This window comes from Cydia amplana, chromosome 7 (assembly GCF_948474715.1).
Source record: "Cydia amplana chromosome 7, ilCydAmpl1.1, whole genome shotgun sequence".
Classification (NCBI taxonomy): domain Eukaryota; kingdom Metazoa; phylum Arthropoda; class Insecta; order Lepidoptera; family Tortricidae; genus Cydia; species Cydia amplana.
This window is the reverse complement of record NC_086075.1, coordinates 8429133-8445127: the sequence shown is the minus strand read 5'-3', so window position 1 is coordinate 8445127 and position 15995 is coordinate 8429133. Positions and strand designations below refer to the sequence as shown.

At 38.3% G+C, this 15995-nt stretch overlaps 2 protein-coding genes and 1 long non-coding RNA gene across 3 annotated transcripts in view; 2 read left to right on the top strand and 1 right to left on the bottom strand.

Annotated features, from left to right (window-relative positions):
- Positions 1-15995, top strand: part of LOC134649589 (abl interactor 2) — a 289784-nt gene that overhangs the window by 197439 nt on the left and 76350 nt on the right. The gene's annotated exons all lie outside the window — the stretch shown is intronic.
- Positions 1-15995, bottom strand: part of LOC134649649 (uncharacterized) — a 129352-nt gene that overhangs the window by 37124 nt on the left and 76233 nt on the right. The window contains exons 3-9 of the mRNA XM_063504487.1: positions 11020-11210; positions 9776-9935; positions 5489-5584; positions 2985-3136; positions 1994-2060; positions 1761-1796; positions 572-797 (exon numbers count right to left, since the gene is read on the bottom strand). Of these exons, the coding sequence (XP_063360557.1) occupies positions 572-797; positions 1761-1796; positions 1994-2060; positions 2985-3136; positions 5489-5584; positions 9776-9935; positions 11020-11210 (928 nt within the window). The remainder of the gene's footprint in view (positions 1-571; positions 798-1760; positions 1797-1993; positions 2061-2984; positions 3137-5488; positions 5585-9775; positions 9936-11019; positions 11211-15995) is intronic.
- LOC134649683 (uncharacterized) overlaps positions 1-15995 on the top strand; it is a 148409-nt gene that overhangs the window by 104939 nt on the left and 27475 nt on the right. The gene's annotated exons all lie outside the window — the stretch shown is intronic.

Below are 15995 nucleotides of genomic sequence, written 5' to 3'. Positions count from 1 at the left end.
ACCGGCAGCTTGGGCCTTGCCCCGCTGCCGGCGGCACCCTAGGTTAGGTTTTTTTTATAATGTGTTTATATGTATTTTTTATTGTTTTGTAAGTGTTTTTATATTTTACTTTTATATTCATATTATAAAAACCCTAGCCTAAGAAGGATGATGAATAAAGATATTAATGAAAAGAATCCTTTCCTTGTAATTTGTAAAATATTTTTTTTCGGACAGTTAAACTAAATTTGTCTTGGCAATCGTAGATTCTTATTCGTGTATTCGTGGGTGGCTAGGTTATAAAGTTGATAAGTTTGTTAAGTAATTACTAAATGTATTTTGTGTGCTTATGCCATCGTCTTCGTGGAATGGTAATGATTGACAAAAATTATTCCATGTCCTTCCCTGGGATGGCCTGGGCCTCACACTATTTCCATATTCTCCATACCAAATTTCATCAAAATCGGTTTAACGGTTTGCTTGTGAATAGATCTGTCTGTTGACAGACAGAGTTACATTCGCATTTCTTATATTAGTAGGAATTTCATTTGAATCCTATTTGGATAATTCTGAAATTACAATATATACTTACTTATTACTAGGTAGATATGGCGAAATAATTTCTTCATGGCGTCTCTCTTCCTGAACAGAGGTGGTCCTTCTCCGAGGGCTGTTAGTGACATCACTGTCGTATGCATCGCTCCACGTGCTGGAGCCCAGTCGGCTCAGGCCCCCTTCCGGCTCACTCAGGTAGCCGGAGCGGGGATCGAAGTACGCATACTGGGACTTGTTGGTTGTAACCCTCTGTGGTTGTTGACCTGAATTAAAATATTAGTTTAAGCATAGTATTAACGTAGCAGTTGTATTAGTTTGGCTGAACAACCATGTCACTAGAAAATATGACAGAGAAGTTTCTCTTTCCTTTCTGACTATGTCATATCGCCGGCTGAGAATATGTTTGTGCCATATCCATTTTTGAGCAAAACCGTTTTTTAAAGATTTCTAAAATAACAAAAAATATGCTATAATTGACACTAATTGGTTTTTGAAAAATAACATTTTTGAAAAATGTTGTGCCATATCCGCATTTTAGTATAGGATATTTACACTCTGTAAACAGAAAATTATCACAAAAGTGTGACATATCCAACACTTTTGTGTCATATCATACATTGTATGTTTAACATTTACTCATCAGAAACGGATATGGCAATAATATAAATGCTTTTATTTCATGATTACCACTATGTTGACAATATCTGTATGCTACTATAAATAGTAAACATATTTATGTGCATAAATGTTAAATAATTTCAATATTTCCTAAATGTAAAACTTTTTGACAAACATTTTTTTTTTGCTTCTTTTTCACTCTCCTGTAAACCAATGTAAGTGGCATATGGCACTAATGTATTCTGACCCGACAATATGTTTGCAACTATTTTTCTACTGATATGGTTGACTAACCAGACTTGTCACACGTCTGTCACTGCCTTAAAACTAGAAAGCACATTTGTATAAGTAAGAATAACCTTTAGCCTTTTGTTTCATATATACAGTTAGCGTAGGTATGTTCTATTGCATTATGTGTCTTAACTACCTATATTAGTTATTTTGCAATTTATATTTATTATTACTAATTAAACTAAAATTGTGTGTGAAAGCACTAGATGTAGAAAAGTTAAACAAAGCAATTAAATTAATGTAATAATGCAGTTCTTTGTGGAGTTATACAGCCACCGATGTTGTGTGAGAATTTGGAAAAAGTGTGAAATAATCACCTCGGCGGCTTTTGTACCGAATAGTCACAAAATCGTCTGAAAAAGAAAATGTATAAAATAGGGACAGCGTCCGACATACAACACCCTCGACTGAGAAATTGTAAAATAATGGGTTTTAATAAGAGAAAACTAATTAAAATAGGTAACAAGAAATAGGATCTGTAAAATAATTAGGAACCTGATTCAAAAATAAAATATTTTACGCTCAATACCAAAATATAAACAAGACTCACCGTCGTATTTGTTTTTGTGTATGGTGTCGTACATTTTCTTGTACCATTTTGACTGGTCTTTGACTTCCTGCAATTTTAAAAGTTCCCATTATAACTCGATTTACTTGAAAAATCATTTATACTTGTATTTTATATAAATTAAATTATATTTATTTTGCCAAGAAACGAAACAATTTTACGGTTTTGCCACTCTGTGCTCTTTCTACGATTGTAGATGACAGATAAAATCCGTTGAGAAAACTTTTTAACCCTACTGTAATAGGTACTAAAATATTACAGTAAAACGGAACGCACATATAAAGTTTCAATACACGTAGGCGAATTAATTACAACGAAACGAATTAATTATTTACAGCATTAATAAATTGAAATTGCGTTAAGAACCTAGCATTCATTTTTAAAAATTGTTTAAATTTCTACTATAAATACTTAAAATAAAAATCTGACAAGTGAAATTAAGAAAATGAACCATGTGCTTAGACTTTACTGGGACGTAAAAATAACTTGTTGTTTTTTTTTTAATATAATCCCGCCATAGATGGTAGGATCCTATAGATGTACTATACGCGTGCGTCCGTGAGGGACAAAACATACGCAATGCGACACTATGAATACTATACTTGGTCAACCAGATCTTGACAGTAGAAAATGGCGGCAAATTTGAAAAATGTAGGCGCGAAGGGATATCGTCCCATAGAAAATTTGAATTTCGCGCCTTTTTTTACTGACAAGATTTGGTTGACCAGCTATATGATTAGTAATAAAAAAAAAAGTGAGACTGTGACAAGGACAAACAATAATAGCGCTTTCGCTGCTACAACTACTGAAAGATACATAAGACTATCCTGTTCGGTCATTTCCCCCCACCCCTCATGACGGATCCAGTTATACTAGATTCATAAATCCCGCGCTAAGTATAAGAGAAAAAAGTTTTCTCTCTGACACTGACTAAATTAAGTAAACCTCAAACTTCTTTGTTCTGTGTACTTACAGATCTCAGAGCTACTGGCATGCCGTCTTTGGTCGTGGGTCCGATTCCTTCAACTTTTTCATGAGCATGTGCCATTTTACGTGGCCCTCCGCGTTCGTAGTCGCTCCTGTCCGCCTCTCCCTCACTTGCGTACTCTCTGCGTAAAGCGTGAACTGGAATTGAAATAAAACGTGTTAACCATAGACTGCCATAGACTGACTAAGGCTTTGTTGAACATTCATTAGAATCATCTTACGACAGGTTACTATCCGTGTAGGTATTGTGTATGTTTTATTAGAGTCTGTCTAAGCTAACACCACAGACTTTGCAGAGACACAGTGTGGCAGTGCCACTTTAAACGTTATTTTTTCAGAGGAATATGACGTTTATAGTGGCACTTTCTATTTAACTTCTCTTCTCTTCTCTATTCTTGCTTTTCTCTTTTCTTACTCCTGTGAATTTCCTTTCCCTTTCGTCCTTGGTGGTGACGTGGCCCTTACGGCCACGTTACCAATCTTCTCCCAACAAGAGCAGTCGCTGGTCACAAGGTCGACCAAACTGCATACTAATTAAAAAAAAAAAAAAAAAAAAAAAAAAAAAAACTTTCTATTTTAAATTAATAATGTTGCCAAAAATTTAGGAGATGATAAATATTTCCATCTCATTCCACTGTAACACCAAATAGCTGTATCCTGAAGACTTGACCGGATTTGGAAAGGTTAGTCTAACATGTAGGACCCTATTAGGGTAATTCGCCAGTAACTGGCCACTTTAGTAACTGGCCGCCCTAAACTAAAAATGAATTATATTGATGGTCAAGCAGATCTTGTCAGTAGAAAAAGGCGGCAAAGTAAAATGTAGGCGCGAAGGGATATCGTCCCATAGAAAATTTTAATTTCGCGCCTTTTTCTACTGACAAGATTTGGTTGACCAGCTATATTCACCTATAAACATATAATTATTTTTAGGTTAAGATGGCTAGTTATTGAAGGCTGGCCAGTTATTGAAACCTTATACTAAAATGAATTATGTTTATAGGTGAATAGAATTCATTTGGTGGCCAATTACTAACAGTGGCTAGTTACTGGCGAGTCATCTTGTACGGATGCCTGGCATGGTGGCCAAGGATACTAAAGAGCACATGCAGGGATGCCCTTACGAAAATACAAAGAACGACATGTATGGCTATTACTGGCGCGTTTAGAACGACGCCAACCGCGGCGATGGAGGTACTGCTAGACCTCCCGCCGCTACACCTAGTGATACAATCTGAGGCGCGACAATCGTTACACAGGTTGGCCCTAACAGGCCTCTGGAGCGATAGCAAGCCAAAGACCAAACACACAAACATGGAATGTGACAATTTCATGAAAAGGATTACGAATATGAGCTGCGATAAGATGCAACCCAAGTTTGTGTTCCATAAGAATTTTAACGTTAAAATTCCAACAAGGGCTGAATGGACCGAAGGTCTTGAAGTACCAATCTCTGATGAAAACGACATCATATGGTATACAGACGGGTCCAAGACAGAATCTGGTACGGGGGCCGGCATTTATGCAAATGACTTTAGTAGTAGTACAAGCATGGGCAATTACGCCACTGTCTTCCAAGCCGAGACATTCGCTATAATTGCCTGTGTGCATGAGAATATAGTTAGGCAAACCCAAGGTAAGAATATCTATATACTCAGCGACAGTCAGGCTGCACTCAAAGCGCTTGAAGCGCCCAGAGTGGACTCTAGACTGGTATATAATGGCGTCCAAGTTCTGAACCAGCTTGGAAGGCAAAACAGAGTACAACTGGTATGGATCCCAGGGCACGAGGGATTCATAGGCAATGAAAATGCAGATGAACTTGCCAGAACCGGATCTGTAAGTAATCTTATAGGTCCGGAACCATTCGTGTGAGAGCACAGGGAACCATCACAACGGCTATTAAAGACCAATAAGACCATACCAAGACCAAACATCAGGAAGAATGGGACAGTCTGACGGGTCTAAAGCATGCAAGGAGTAGACTCCGGCTGGAGCAAAAATCTTTGGAAACTTAGCAAAAGACAACTCTAAATCATAACGGGGGTGTTTACTGGCCATTACGGGGTCAAAGGAATTCTGGCCAAGATGGGACACTCTGACAACACCGATTGTCGTATGTGTGGCGAAGAGGAAGAGACAGTGAAACACTTAATGTGTGAATGTCACGCCCTCGCCAGACAAATAATGAAGGACTTTGGAGCAGGATATCTGGAACCAAAGGACTTTAAAACGCTACCCATGAGCTCCATCACCCGACACATGGATATGGTGGGAAAAGCTCTTGAGTAGTTGACCGATCTTCTCTAGGGGGTAATTGCACAAAAGTTCCCTATGGGTCGAAGTGTATCCGCAAGGGCCCCCGAAAATAATACATATACTGGCGAGTTACCCTATCATACTTTTTATCAGTCTAATCTAAAGGTATCGGCATTTTAGAAGTAGATAAGTTTATTTGTGCGGATGAACTTTGGTGTCAAAAATACTTACTGGGATCGCTTTTTGGTGGAGATACTCTGTCACGCGGCAAACGCGCGCTATCTCTTTCCTGTTGCAGGTAGCTGGAACCTCGCGGTAACTGCCCCTCTGAAATATACATAAAATCGAATTTAATTCTACGCATTAATACCAATACTGGATAGGGCCGGATTTCCACCTAGGCCCACAAGGGGCTTGGGGGCCCAGGCAACCTAGCAATAGTTTTGAGATGGGGAAGGGGCCCCCCTAAATTCTAAGTGCCCCTACCAAGTGCCTAGGGGCCCTGGGTCTCGAAATCCGGGCTTTTTGGATGTGTGATGCGCTTACGTTCTAAAGTGTCATTCAATAGAACTTGCTAACTACGTAAACAAAAGTTACTAGTAAATTGATATTCAGTGTCAATTTTAGTATGGCGGTTTGTTTACATAGTTAGCAAGTTCTATTGAATGACACTTTAGGTTTGTTGCTTTACCTCTGTCGCAGTTAACATATACTACCTATAAAGTAACTATAACATCAGTTAAAAAACCAGGTTAGAAATATTATTTCTATTAGATAGGTAATAGAAATAATATTTCTAACCTGGTTTTTTAACTGATGTTATAGTTACTTTATAGGTCGCGTATAATCGCTGTCAATAGACATGAAGTGAAAAACTCAACGGGCGATGCTTCTTCATTTTGTTGTCCTATTCCTATTAATTTCTTTAAGTTTAACACACCGATTTTCTAGGTAAGTATATTTTTATGGCCCAACACGTTTTCATTCACTTTCCTCCCTTTCATGCCGTTCTCACCCAGTTTACCCAACTTTTCTTCGCCCACTTAAACTTTTTTACTACCTACTATTAGGTACATGCATATTTAACACTTCTAACAGATTAGATAATATATAATACTCTCTTAAGAGCCAACAGGAATGGTCATTTCCCCATACAAACGTACTCGACTGTTTCCTCCGTGGGTTTTGAAGCTAGAGCAATGATTTTTTTCAACACAGATTAATATTATCAATATCTGTGTCGGACCGTTTTGCTTTTTTGATATTTTTATTTTTTAAGGCGCTAGAGCCCTTCAAAAATGGCCAAAATCGCCTAATTGACTATGCCGCAACGAGAGGCGTAGTATTCAAAACTCATATCAATTAGCCAAAAAAGCAAAACGGTCCGACACAGATAATTTCATAATCATTTAGATTTCCAAATTTGGTTACGATTGGTTTTGGAGTTTTGGAGGAGGAAACAGTCGAGTACGAAACCTCGATTTTTGAGATTTTTACGCAAGATTTTTCGCCTTGTCCTTATCGCACTAGTTTTAGGAGCCGCTTCCGTTAGCGAGACGGGTATATTTACCTAAAATATTTAAATCTCAGCTCCCGTTTCGTCTTAATGCAATTTTTTCATCTTAAATACTGCGTCACACGCCCATAACAGCTATGTTACCTTGTACTTGTACCTATCAATTTTTTAAATAGCCTCATGCATAACTAGTAAAAACACAATTAGGGTAGGCAACAATTCCCGATATCACAACGTGCCAGAAAACTGTCATCTCATCAAGTATTAAATGCTATCTGACCCTTGTCGCTCTATAATAACTTGTCACATATTTTTCCGCCTTTATGTTATAGTTGGGTATACTTATTCAGCTGTGTACGGGGGGACACAGCTGAATAAGTTTTCGAACGTGGGTCACAGTTAAGTCGAATATCGGGTGACATATGTCTGTAAAAGGTGTTCATGGACTAATAACGCGGAAAGTTTTCAGTGAAATAGGTACCTATTTTGATTATTGTGTTGTATGTCCTAGAGTTTAAGGTGTAAATTTGCATGCTACTATAGTCTGTCAAGCCGGATAAGTCAGTAGCAATGTAAAGCAAACTAAAGTATGGTATCCCTAGGAAAGGAACAAAAAGCAGCAATGTACATTGAACATCGGTGAAATGTAAACAAAATCTGCCGCCTTTTTCTACTGACAAGATTTGCTTGAACGAGTATATGTAGTTAATCATGTGTTACCTAATAACAATAGCATAAGAACCACTGTAGGTACCATGTTTATTGCAAATAAATGAAATCTAACCTAATTTACCTATGTATTTCATATAAGAAGTATACTATATATATGATATACTTATGTTAAACTAGCGACCCGCCCCGGCTTCGCACGGGTAGTATACAGGTAGTCGACAAGGTCGCTCGACTACTACCAATATTCACCAAGTACCACAATACCCACCTCAGTGTCGCTTAAGTACCTACCTACAGCCACAACAGTTATAAGATTATTGTAAACAATAGTACAATATTACAATACACGTAATAGTTTGTTCTGATGTAATTAAGAGCCTTAGTTAATAGTTAATTGACATACAAGTAACATGTAGGCCGATAATCCTATTCATTTTCTGTTGCCGTTAAACATAATGCGGTGAATTATCGGGTTTTTGCTAATCTCTAATTAGGGGGTGCGACTCATCAGTGCGTAAGCCAATTACTCCAAGTTTGGAGGCAATTAGTCGTCATTCCAGTGCTCTGCCCCGGGAATAAATTACGATGTTCCAAATTTCCAATCTAGATCGTGTATATTCAAAGCTAAGGCGAGGGCTAGACGTTCTGTAAAATATCTACTAATAGAGTCCGTATACTTAAGCTAATTCTACACCTACTTGGCAAGCGAGAGATTGTGGAAACGCCACAATAAACATCAGTTTCCTATCAAAATAAGGTTTATAGTGGTGTTGCGAATTTATTCCGCTGGCAAATCGGTGCTGAGCTTAGACGCGTTTTGGTGATGAACCTGTTACATTTTTATTTCTTCGTGATTAGTAACTTTGTTCGGTATTAGTGAATTGAAATCGAGAGGAATAATACCCCAGGTCGCGACTTGCTGGCTGACTGCTGACTAAAAAGTCTAGGGTAATGTATTCGTCCTATCTATTTAATAGGCAAAGGTAAAAGTGCAAGAGGGACCCGTATCACTTTACCAAATAATCTTGAATCTGAGCCCGCGTAGACTTTAACTGCATCTTAAAACAAATTCATATCTCTTTGCATAACACGAAAATTTCAACTCTATCAGCGACGACTTAAGGTTACTTTTGCATTTAGTAAAATCTGTAGGTAAGTAGTGTATCAAATTGGTTTTATACGGCAACGAACATCATCCTAATGACATGGGGGAGACATGAGCTGATTCCCAACGCTTACTTAGTGCAGCGTTCGGCAGAATTACCAGTTTTCACGGGACCTCGAGATTCTTATCACCTATGTGTAATTGGAGATCACACTTATGCTGGCTTACAAGAGTGAGCAGCGATGGAAATGAACATCCGCGAAGTCAGAATGCCGCTGGCTCTACACCTCCGACCAATTTAGATAACATTTAGACTGTTATGTTATGAATACTAACAACTGCTTGACAAACGCCTAAGGGTTGTTTGTCGTAAGATTAACATGGATTAGGTGACGAACGCGCTTAAGCTGAGCAATTTCTAAATTTTACCTGTGTTTTGATACCTAATTTTTTTTAGACTGCGCTGACATTTGCAATAGATCAACAAGGCCCTTCGCGCCCACTTACGATCTCGTTGCGAACTCTTGCAATAGAGGGAGTTAACAGAGCTTTGCCACCATTCCGACCGCGGGCTATTTAATAGGCATGGAACCAGATAACTATTACGTACATCAAGTTATTCTTTCTTCCAGCTCTCTGCTGAAGAGTGACGGTGGTGTTTTGCGCATGAGACATCTGTCTCATCCATCCGTCTGTGCCATCTGGCTAGAAGAGTTTCCCAAGCGGTTCAGGCCAGGAGCCGGCGTGCTGTGGCTATCCCGAGTGGCAGCACTGATCCAGTTAAACTGGATCTCTTAGTGTAAGGCCTGAGTGGACGCTCGGTTTGGGCGTGCAGCGGGGCGGGGCGTGCGGCATGTTAAACAAATGCAAGCATTTAGGAGCGGCCTTAGTACACGCTGCCAGGCGTGGCTCACTCCACGATTTCGTCGCTTTGCTACAGGTAGGTAAAGTAGGTACATCCGTTCCGCCCCAATTTTGGGGAAAGCCATAAGCCGCGCGTGGCGCTGTCGCCACCTAGCGGCTATATCTGTGCTGATCGTAACAGACGCGTTTTGTTAGAGAGTGAGTCTTCTGTACTTAGTACTATTATTTATTCTGTGACGCTGCTCAAATTACTTGTGGACCCGACGCCACGCCCTGCCGAACACTCCGCTTCGAGCGTCCACTCAGGCCTTACACTTGGGAAGTAAATTATTTAGCTATAACTAGAGTAAGTTGTTTCTACCTCTAGCTTTCTGCAGAAGAGTGACGGTGGGGTTCTGCGCACGAGGAAGACGGCTAGAGGAGTTCCCCAAGGAGTTGAGGCCGGTGGCCGGTGCGCTGTGGCTGGTCCGCAGGCGTCCCTCGCCCTCCGACCCGCTCGTGCAGCCGTTCTGCTCCGAACTCTGAAAATGTTACACGGAAAGAACTTTACGAGTAGGTATATAAAAGCATATATAGACGACTCGGTAAGGTACACTCAGCAACAAATTGCTAATAAATTAGTGTCGGCCAAAGTGGCCAAAATATATCGGAATACATCCTATTTCTATGGTAACAAAGGTGTGTCACGATATATAGGTATGGACACATTGGCCGTCACAATGTATTTGATACCGACTGTGCTGTCTATAATATTACCTAAGTACCCACAACAGTTTATCGAATAATTATGAACGACCTCATTTACCTGGGTAAATGTATAAGTGCATGCTAACTCAGAAATTATATTACAAAGTTGTTAGGTACATTATGTAGTATGTAGGTACTAATAATTTACTAAGAATTCAAAAAGCGTTGACCTAAGTAACAGTCAAGCAAATTCAGCCTGAAACAGTTTCACTTAAAAAGGTTTTAACGAAATAAACTCAACTTCTCAGCTCAATTTGTTTAAGAATATTATTCTGTCGGGTATTCTAGTCATTACATTACCAAAGGTAATTTAATCTGCCTAGTGAAAGTTTCAGTCCTTAAAGCACTTGCCACCGTTGAAGATAAATGTTGAAACTTTAGTTAATCGATGACTTTCTTCTCGTCTTAAATAGTTTAAATGAGATGATTTATTTTGCAAGTAGGTACATACCTTAGAGTAATTAAGTAGGTAAGTACTTACCCTTCTATTTCAAACGTAGTTGGGGTTTATTTTGGTATATGATGGGCATAGGCTGTTGCTTTACGACACCTCGTATTTTAATGACACCTCTAATACTTATAGCTTGTAAAATATGGAAGAATTCATAATTTTAATCATAAAAGTTTTCGCATTTTTACTGTAATATGGTGGCAGTGAGGCTAAGATTTGAGGATTTCTTCAAAAAGGGTTAATATTCATTTATTTACGTTCCAAGACTGTCTTTGGGTCACCAATTACAATTGTCAATTACATATGTGTGCCAAATTTCAACTCCAATCAGTATAATCGGCTGCCTTGAGATACGGAACCATAAAAAAGCAGAAGCATTTTGCAACCTTAACAAAATAGAACCTCACCCCAAACTTCCTACGAGTAGGCGGGGTCTCCTCAAAGTGCACAGGCCTGAAGGACTTCCTCGGCGTCTGGGGCGAAGCGCCCGCGCTGCCCGGGGTCCACACCGGCGGCGGCGGCGGCGGCGGCGGCGGCGCGCCCGGCGAGCGCGCTACCGGCGCGGGCGCGGGCGTCGGCGCGCCTGGCCTCCACACCGCTGATGAAAAAAAAAACTGCCCGATTAGTTTGAAAATGAAATGAAAAGCGTTTATTGGTTACAATATTGTGTACAACAAATTATGGTTGGAATCTCCAAGTAAGTAGAATTATACTTGTGGCAGGAGATCCCGCTCTTCCTACCAAGTTTACTGAAGTAGAAATCCACACAGTATTATAGTAGTTTAAGCCCACGAATATGTGTTCATTTCTCAGAGTAGGTTACCAAAGGTCGATTGACTGAAGCAAGCATGAAAAAATCAAAGCAGTTACATATTTACAATTTATCTAATTTTAAATTTGACTATTTCACAAAAAGTTCATCCCAGTTAAATAGCAGAAATAAAGTATGCCACCTGTATGTAACTCAGTACAGCATATATATTTGTAGATGATGGCATTTGATTAAGAGCCAACAGGAGTGGTAATTTCTCCATACAAACGTACTCGACTGTTTCCTCCGTGGGTTTTGAAAATAGAGCAATGATTTTTTCAACACAGATTAATATTGTCAATATCTGTGTCGGACCGTTTTGCTTTTTTTGATATTTTTGTTTTTTAAGGCGCTAGAGCCCTTCAAAAATGGCCAAAATGGCCTAATTGACTATGCCGCAATGCGAGGCGTGCTATTCAAAACTGACATCAATTAGTCAAAAAAGCAAAACGGTCCGACACAAATAATGTCATAATCATTTAGATTTCCAAATTTGGTTACGATTGGTTAAGTTTTGGAGGAGGAAACAGTCGAGTACGAAAAACGAAAGTGTTAGGAGCCGCTTCCGTTAGCGAGACGGGTATATTTACCTAAAATATTTAAATCTTAGCTCCTGTTGGCTCTTAACTCCTTTCGTGTCAGCCTTCGTCATAAAATAAATAGCGTAATGGTAGCATGGGTAGCGTAGGGTCGAGTAGCAAAAACACCTTCGTGTAAAAGTTACTACTGATTTAATGTTTAAAAAAAAAAATTATTGCAAGCTACAAGGCTCATAATTGGTTATTAACAGTTGTAGGTATAATAAATATGTCATTCCTAAAAATACTGTAAGGTGTCAAAAATAATCATTTAAAAATTCCTAATAATTAATACTGATAAATATAAACAAAAATTAAAATTGAGTATATTCGTTCTATTGAAATCACAATGTCCATTGAAATCAAACAACGCTTTGTTGTTACATCCGCACAGAATGATATCATACTAAAATTGGTTGTAGTGAGAAACATCCTGGAACGGGATTTCCAGGCGCTCCACGTCACTATTCACCGCTCGCATCCTAGTGCTCAGAATAGGTTTCCAGGAATCTTAATGCATCCCGTTAGTACCCATTGTGATTTCAGAAGAAACGCGGTACAACTTTTAAAAGAATGGAAGCACATTTACTGCTCCGACAGTTGCGTGATAAATGAGACTTACTTATGTCTGTGTTTGTATAAATGATGTAAGTAATTTAAGTATTTAACTTGCCAGTACAGGCACACAATTGACACAAGCTGTCAGGTGGTAGGAATGTGCATCCTTGTCTTTTATTGTTTTAAGTCAGCATTAGCGCAGAGTCAGTATTAAACTTCAATCAACACTAAAACAACCCCTTGATGAAATAATTCAAATAGATTGATGAGCGCAGGATGGAAGTAGCTCCAGCCATGAGTATAGTAGGTAACAAGCTACCATAAACCTAGAACTGCAAATTAATCATTAGCAATAGGTACCTATAGGTAACTGTCGATCTATAACCATTGAATCAGCAGCATAAAGGTCATAAACAATGGAGTTTACTAGACCAGAACACAATAAATATCTAGATCTGACAGACACGTGATATGCAATGACTCACAGTCAACTTAATAACAGACAGCTAGGGAAACATATTGAAATTCGACCCGTTTATAAAACATATCAACAGCATAATTGAAATTTGAGGTTCGGTCGCGTCAATTCCAATCAATTTGGGTGCTTTTACATAGTGCTGCATTTTACGATTCGACAATAAATCTCGGCGAAGCGTAGAATGGACGTATGTTTAGTACTTTAGAAGCAATAGGTCGGAAGTATTGCATTTTTAGTGATACTTTCGGCGCAATGGCTCCGAGGTGGAGTGTTTAGCCGGTCGTTTTCAGCAAATTGGGTTAGCGGCACTCCCAGCTAGCGACGTAATCGCAAAGCCTATTTAGGCTGTGATGTGATCACAGTTCACACCCTACGCGAATCCGAACATCAATATTTGTATTCTCTATACGTCACTCGACGTGGAACCCTTTAATCAGGATGGAAGGGAATCAGTTTTTCCGTTAGTGTGCTTGCGGTTGTTTCGACGTTGGCGGAAAAAGTCACACAATAAATATGTTCAGAATGAAATATTGCACTTAAAATATGAACCTATAGAAAATTAGTGTCGCATATAGGTAGTGAATGATATATTTTTATTCATTCGGAACTAAACGAATATTTTTCGGTACATAATATGTAGCAACTACCTACTATTTCTATTATTACACGACGAATTATACACGAAATAAAATACCAAGCTTTACCTACATATAAACCAATTTTAAATATTCGATAATGTAATGAAACCGCTAAGCCACTGAATTGTATTCAAATCAAGCATATTGTATGTAATTAAGTACTTCTCTTGAAGCATGTTTAAATGTCTACACGTGTAACTAACACGATATCTAATTATACTTATTTACAAAATAAGCCCTCTAGATTACACAAACGTATTACAGATCACTTGACACGGTAGCAGGGATTTAATTGAATCAGGATAATTAATTATTTATCTAAAGCTTGTGCCGACATCAAAGTAAGCGCGCGCAAATAAATTAAAAGTGAATCCAATTAAGGTCAGAGCGGAAAAAATCCACATGATTTTAAGCTGAAGAGTGGGTATTCCTATTGTGTCCAGCAGCGAGTCGTATATGGGATAATGTGCCGGGAAAAGTTGGATCCGGAAGCTCATCGCGTATACTTTATTCATGCAAAATGAGTAAAAATACAGAAATGTAGAACAGAAATCTCATTTGCCTAGCAAACCCATTTGTTATAAAAATCAGTGATGCCAACACTGACGACAACGCATAGTTTAACTAAACTGGGTGTAGGTACGAGTGAATAAGGAATTTGGAATATTATTTATTTCGTGGTTTAGTGATATATAATCCGTTTAAGAGAGTCATTTGACTATTAGTACGTGAATATAAAAAAACACAAGGAGGTTACCTCTGTACGTAAATATGTAACGACACGAAGTAGGTAATTGGTTTTCCTACAGGACAACATAATTTAGTGATAGAAATATATAAGGTATATTTAGAAAGAAAGAAAGAAAAGAAAGAAAATACATTTATTTACGTCAAACAGAACCCAGTTAAATACATAGGTAGTAATATAAATATAAGAGATAGACGTTAAAAAGGACCTTACCTCAGTTAATACGCGCAAAACCTTAGTAGCTACCACAATCTGCAATCAACGTCCAATTTACAAATTAGTGCAACTTATATCCCATTTTAAAGTCGCTCACCGAGTCATTAAGAGGTCCCCAGGGCTAATGCATATAATCATTAGCAAAATAGATCACGTACCATTACAAACCGTACACAGGCGGTATTTTTCTCAAGCACAAAGAAACGTTTCAGGTGGAAAACGTCCTAAGCGAGTATGTGACTCGTATACCATCACTGCTTGTTTTCCTTTGAGGGATGTTTGCATTACGCATTCTAGCCGCGCGCTGGAGTCGCACGCGCCGCCTCGCTAACTTACGGCACCCCTAATTTAATTATGAAACTCCTTCCAATGTTAGCATTTGGGCAACGCCGGAGATGACCCGAAACTACTAGTTTTCTTTCTAAATTCCACGCTAGTTTCATTGGTATAAGTAAAAATACTTAAAAAAAATTCGTTCTAAAAAAAGTTATATCTTCGTCTAAATCCGAGAAAAAAATATTTTAGTAAATAAATAAAAATGATCAGTCAACAAATTTGAGGCAAAGGCTTTTGATAATGAAATAAAAAGTTAGCACGATAATTTTCCGGCTCACTGGCTGTTTTCGCACAAGAAGTGACAATTTCCATTTGCTCTATTGCATTTTTTATCCCAAGAAACTTGAGTCTCCTGATAACACAATGGGGAATAAATACATTATATTTGATTAGGTGTCCTTGGTTAGGTGTCTTAGAATGTCACATAAAGTCTTCACTATAAAGTCCATAAAGCGATTATATTTTTGAATGAAAAAAAAGCGAAATAACTAAATTTGACTAACGCAACTACTGAATGAATTAACACAAATAAGTGCTACGAGGGAGTGTGGCATATTGCATGTTAGTACATTGTGTCCTATTCCTATTGTTACTAGTTATCCATGAATCCTACCATAATAATGACATTGTAAAGTCCACGGTCAACGCACCATTCACTAATTAAATAAAAAGAAACACAGAGTGTAGACATTAAATAAGTATGTTATGTAATATTTGATTTAACGGGAATCGAAATCGTTAGAGTCGTTTCCGAGATCCCCGAAATATATAAATATACAAGAATTGCTCGTTTAAAGGTACAAGATTATTATAAAAATTAGAAACCATAGATTAAGATAATTTTAGGATGGTTAATGAAAAATTGCATCAAAAATATGCAAGTAACATCACATAATTTCATGGCCGTGCAGCATCAAATTCAATTTAAATATTACTGAAATTCAATTGATTCGAAATTGGGTAGTCTGCCGATATGTTTTTAACCGATCTCGTCTGCCGAGGCAATTTAATTATCGACCA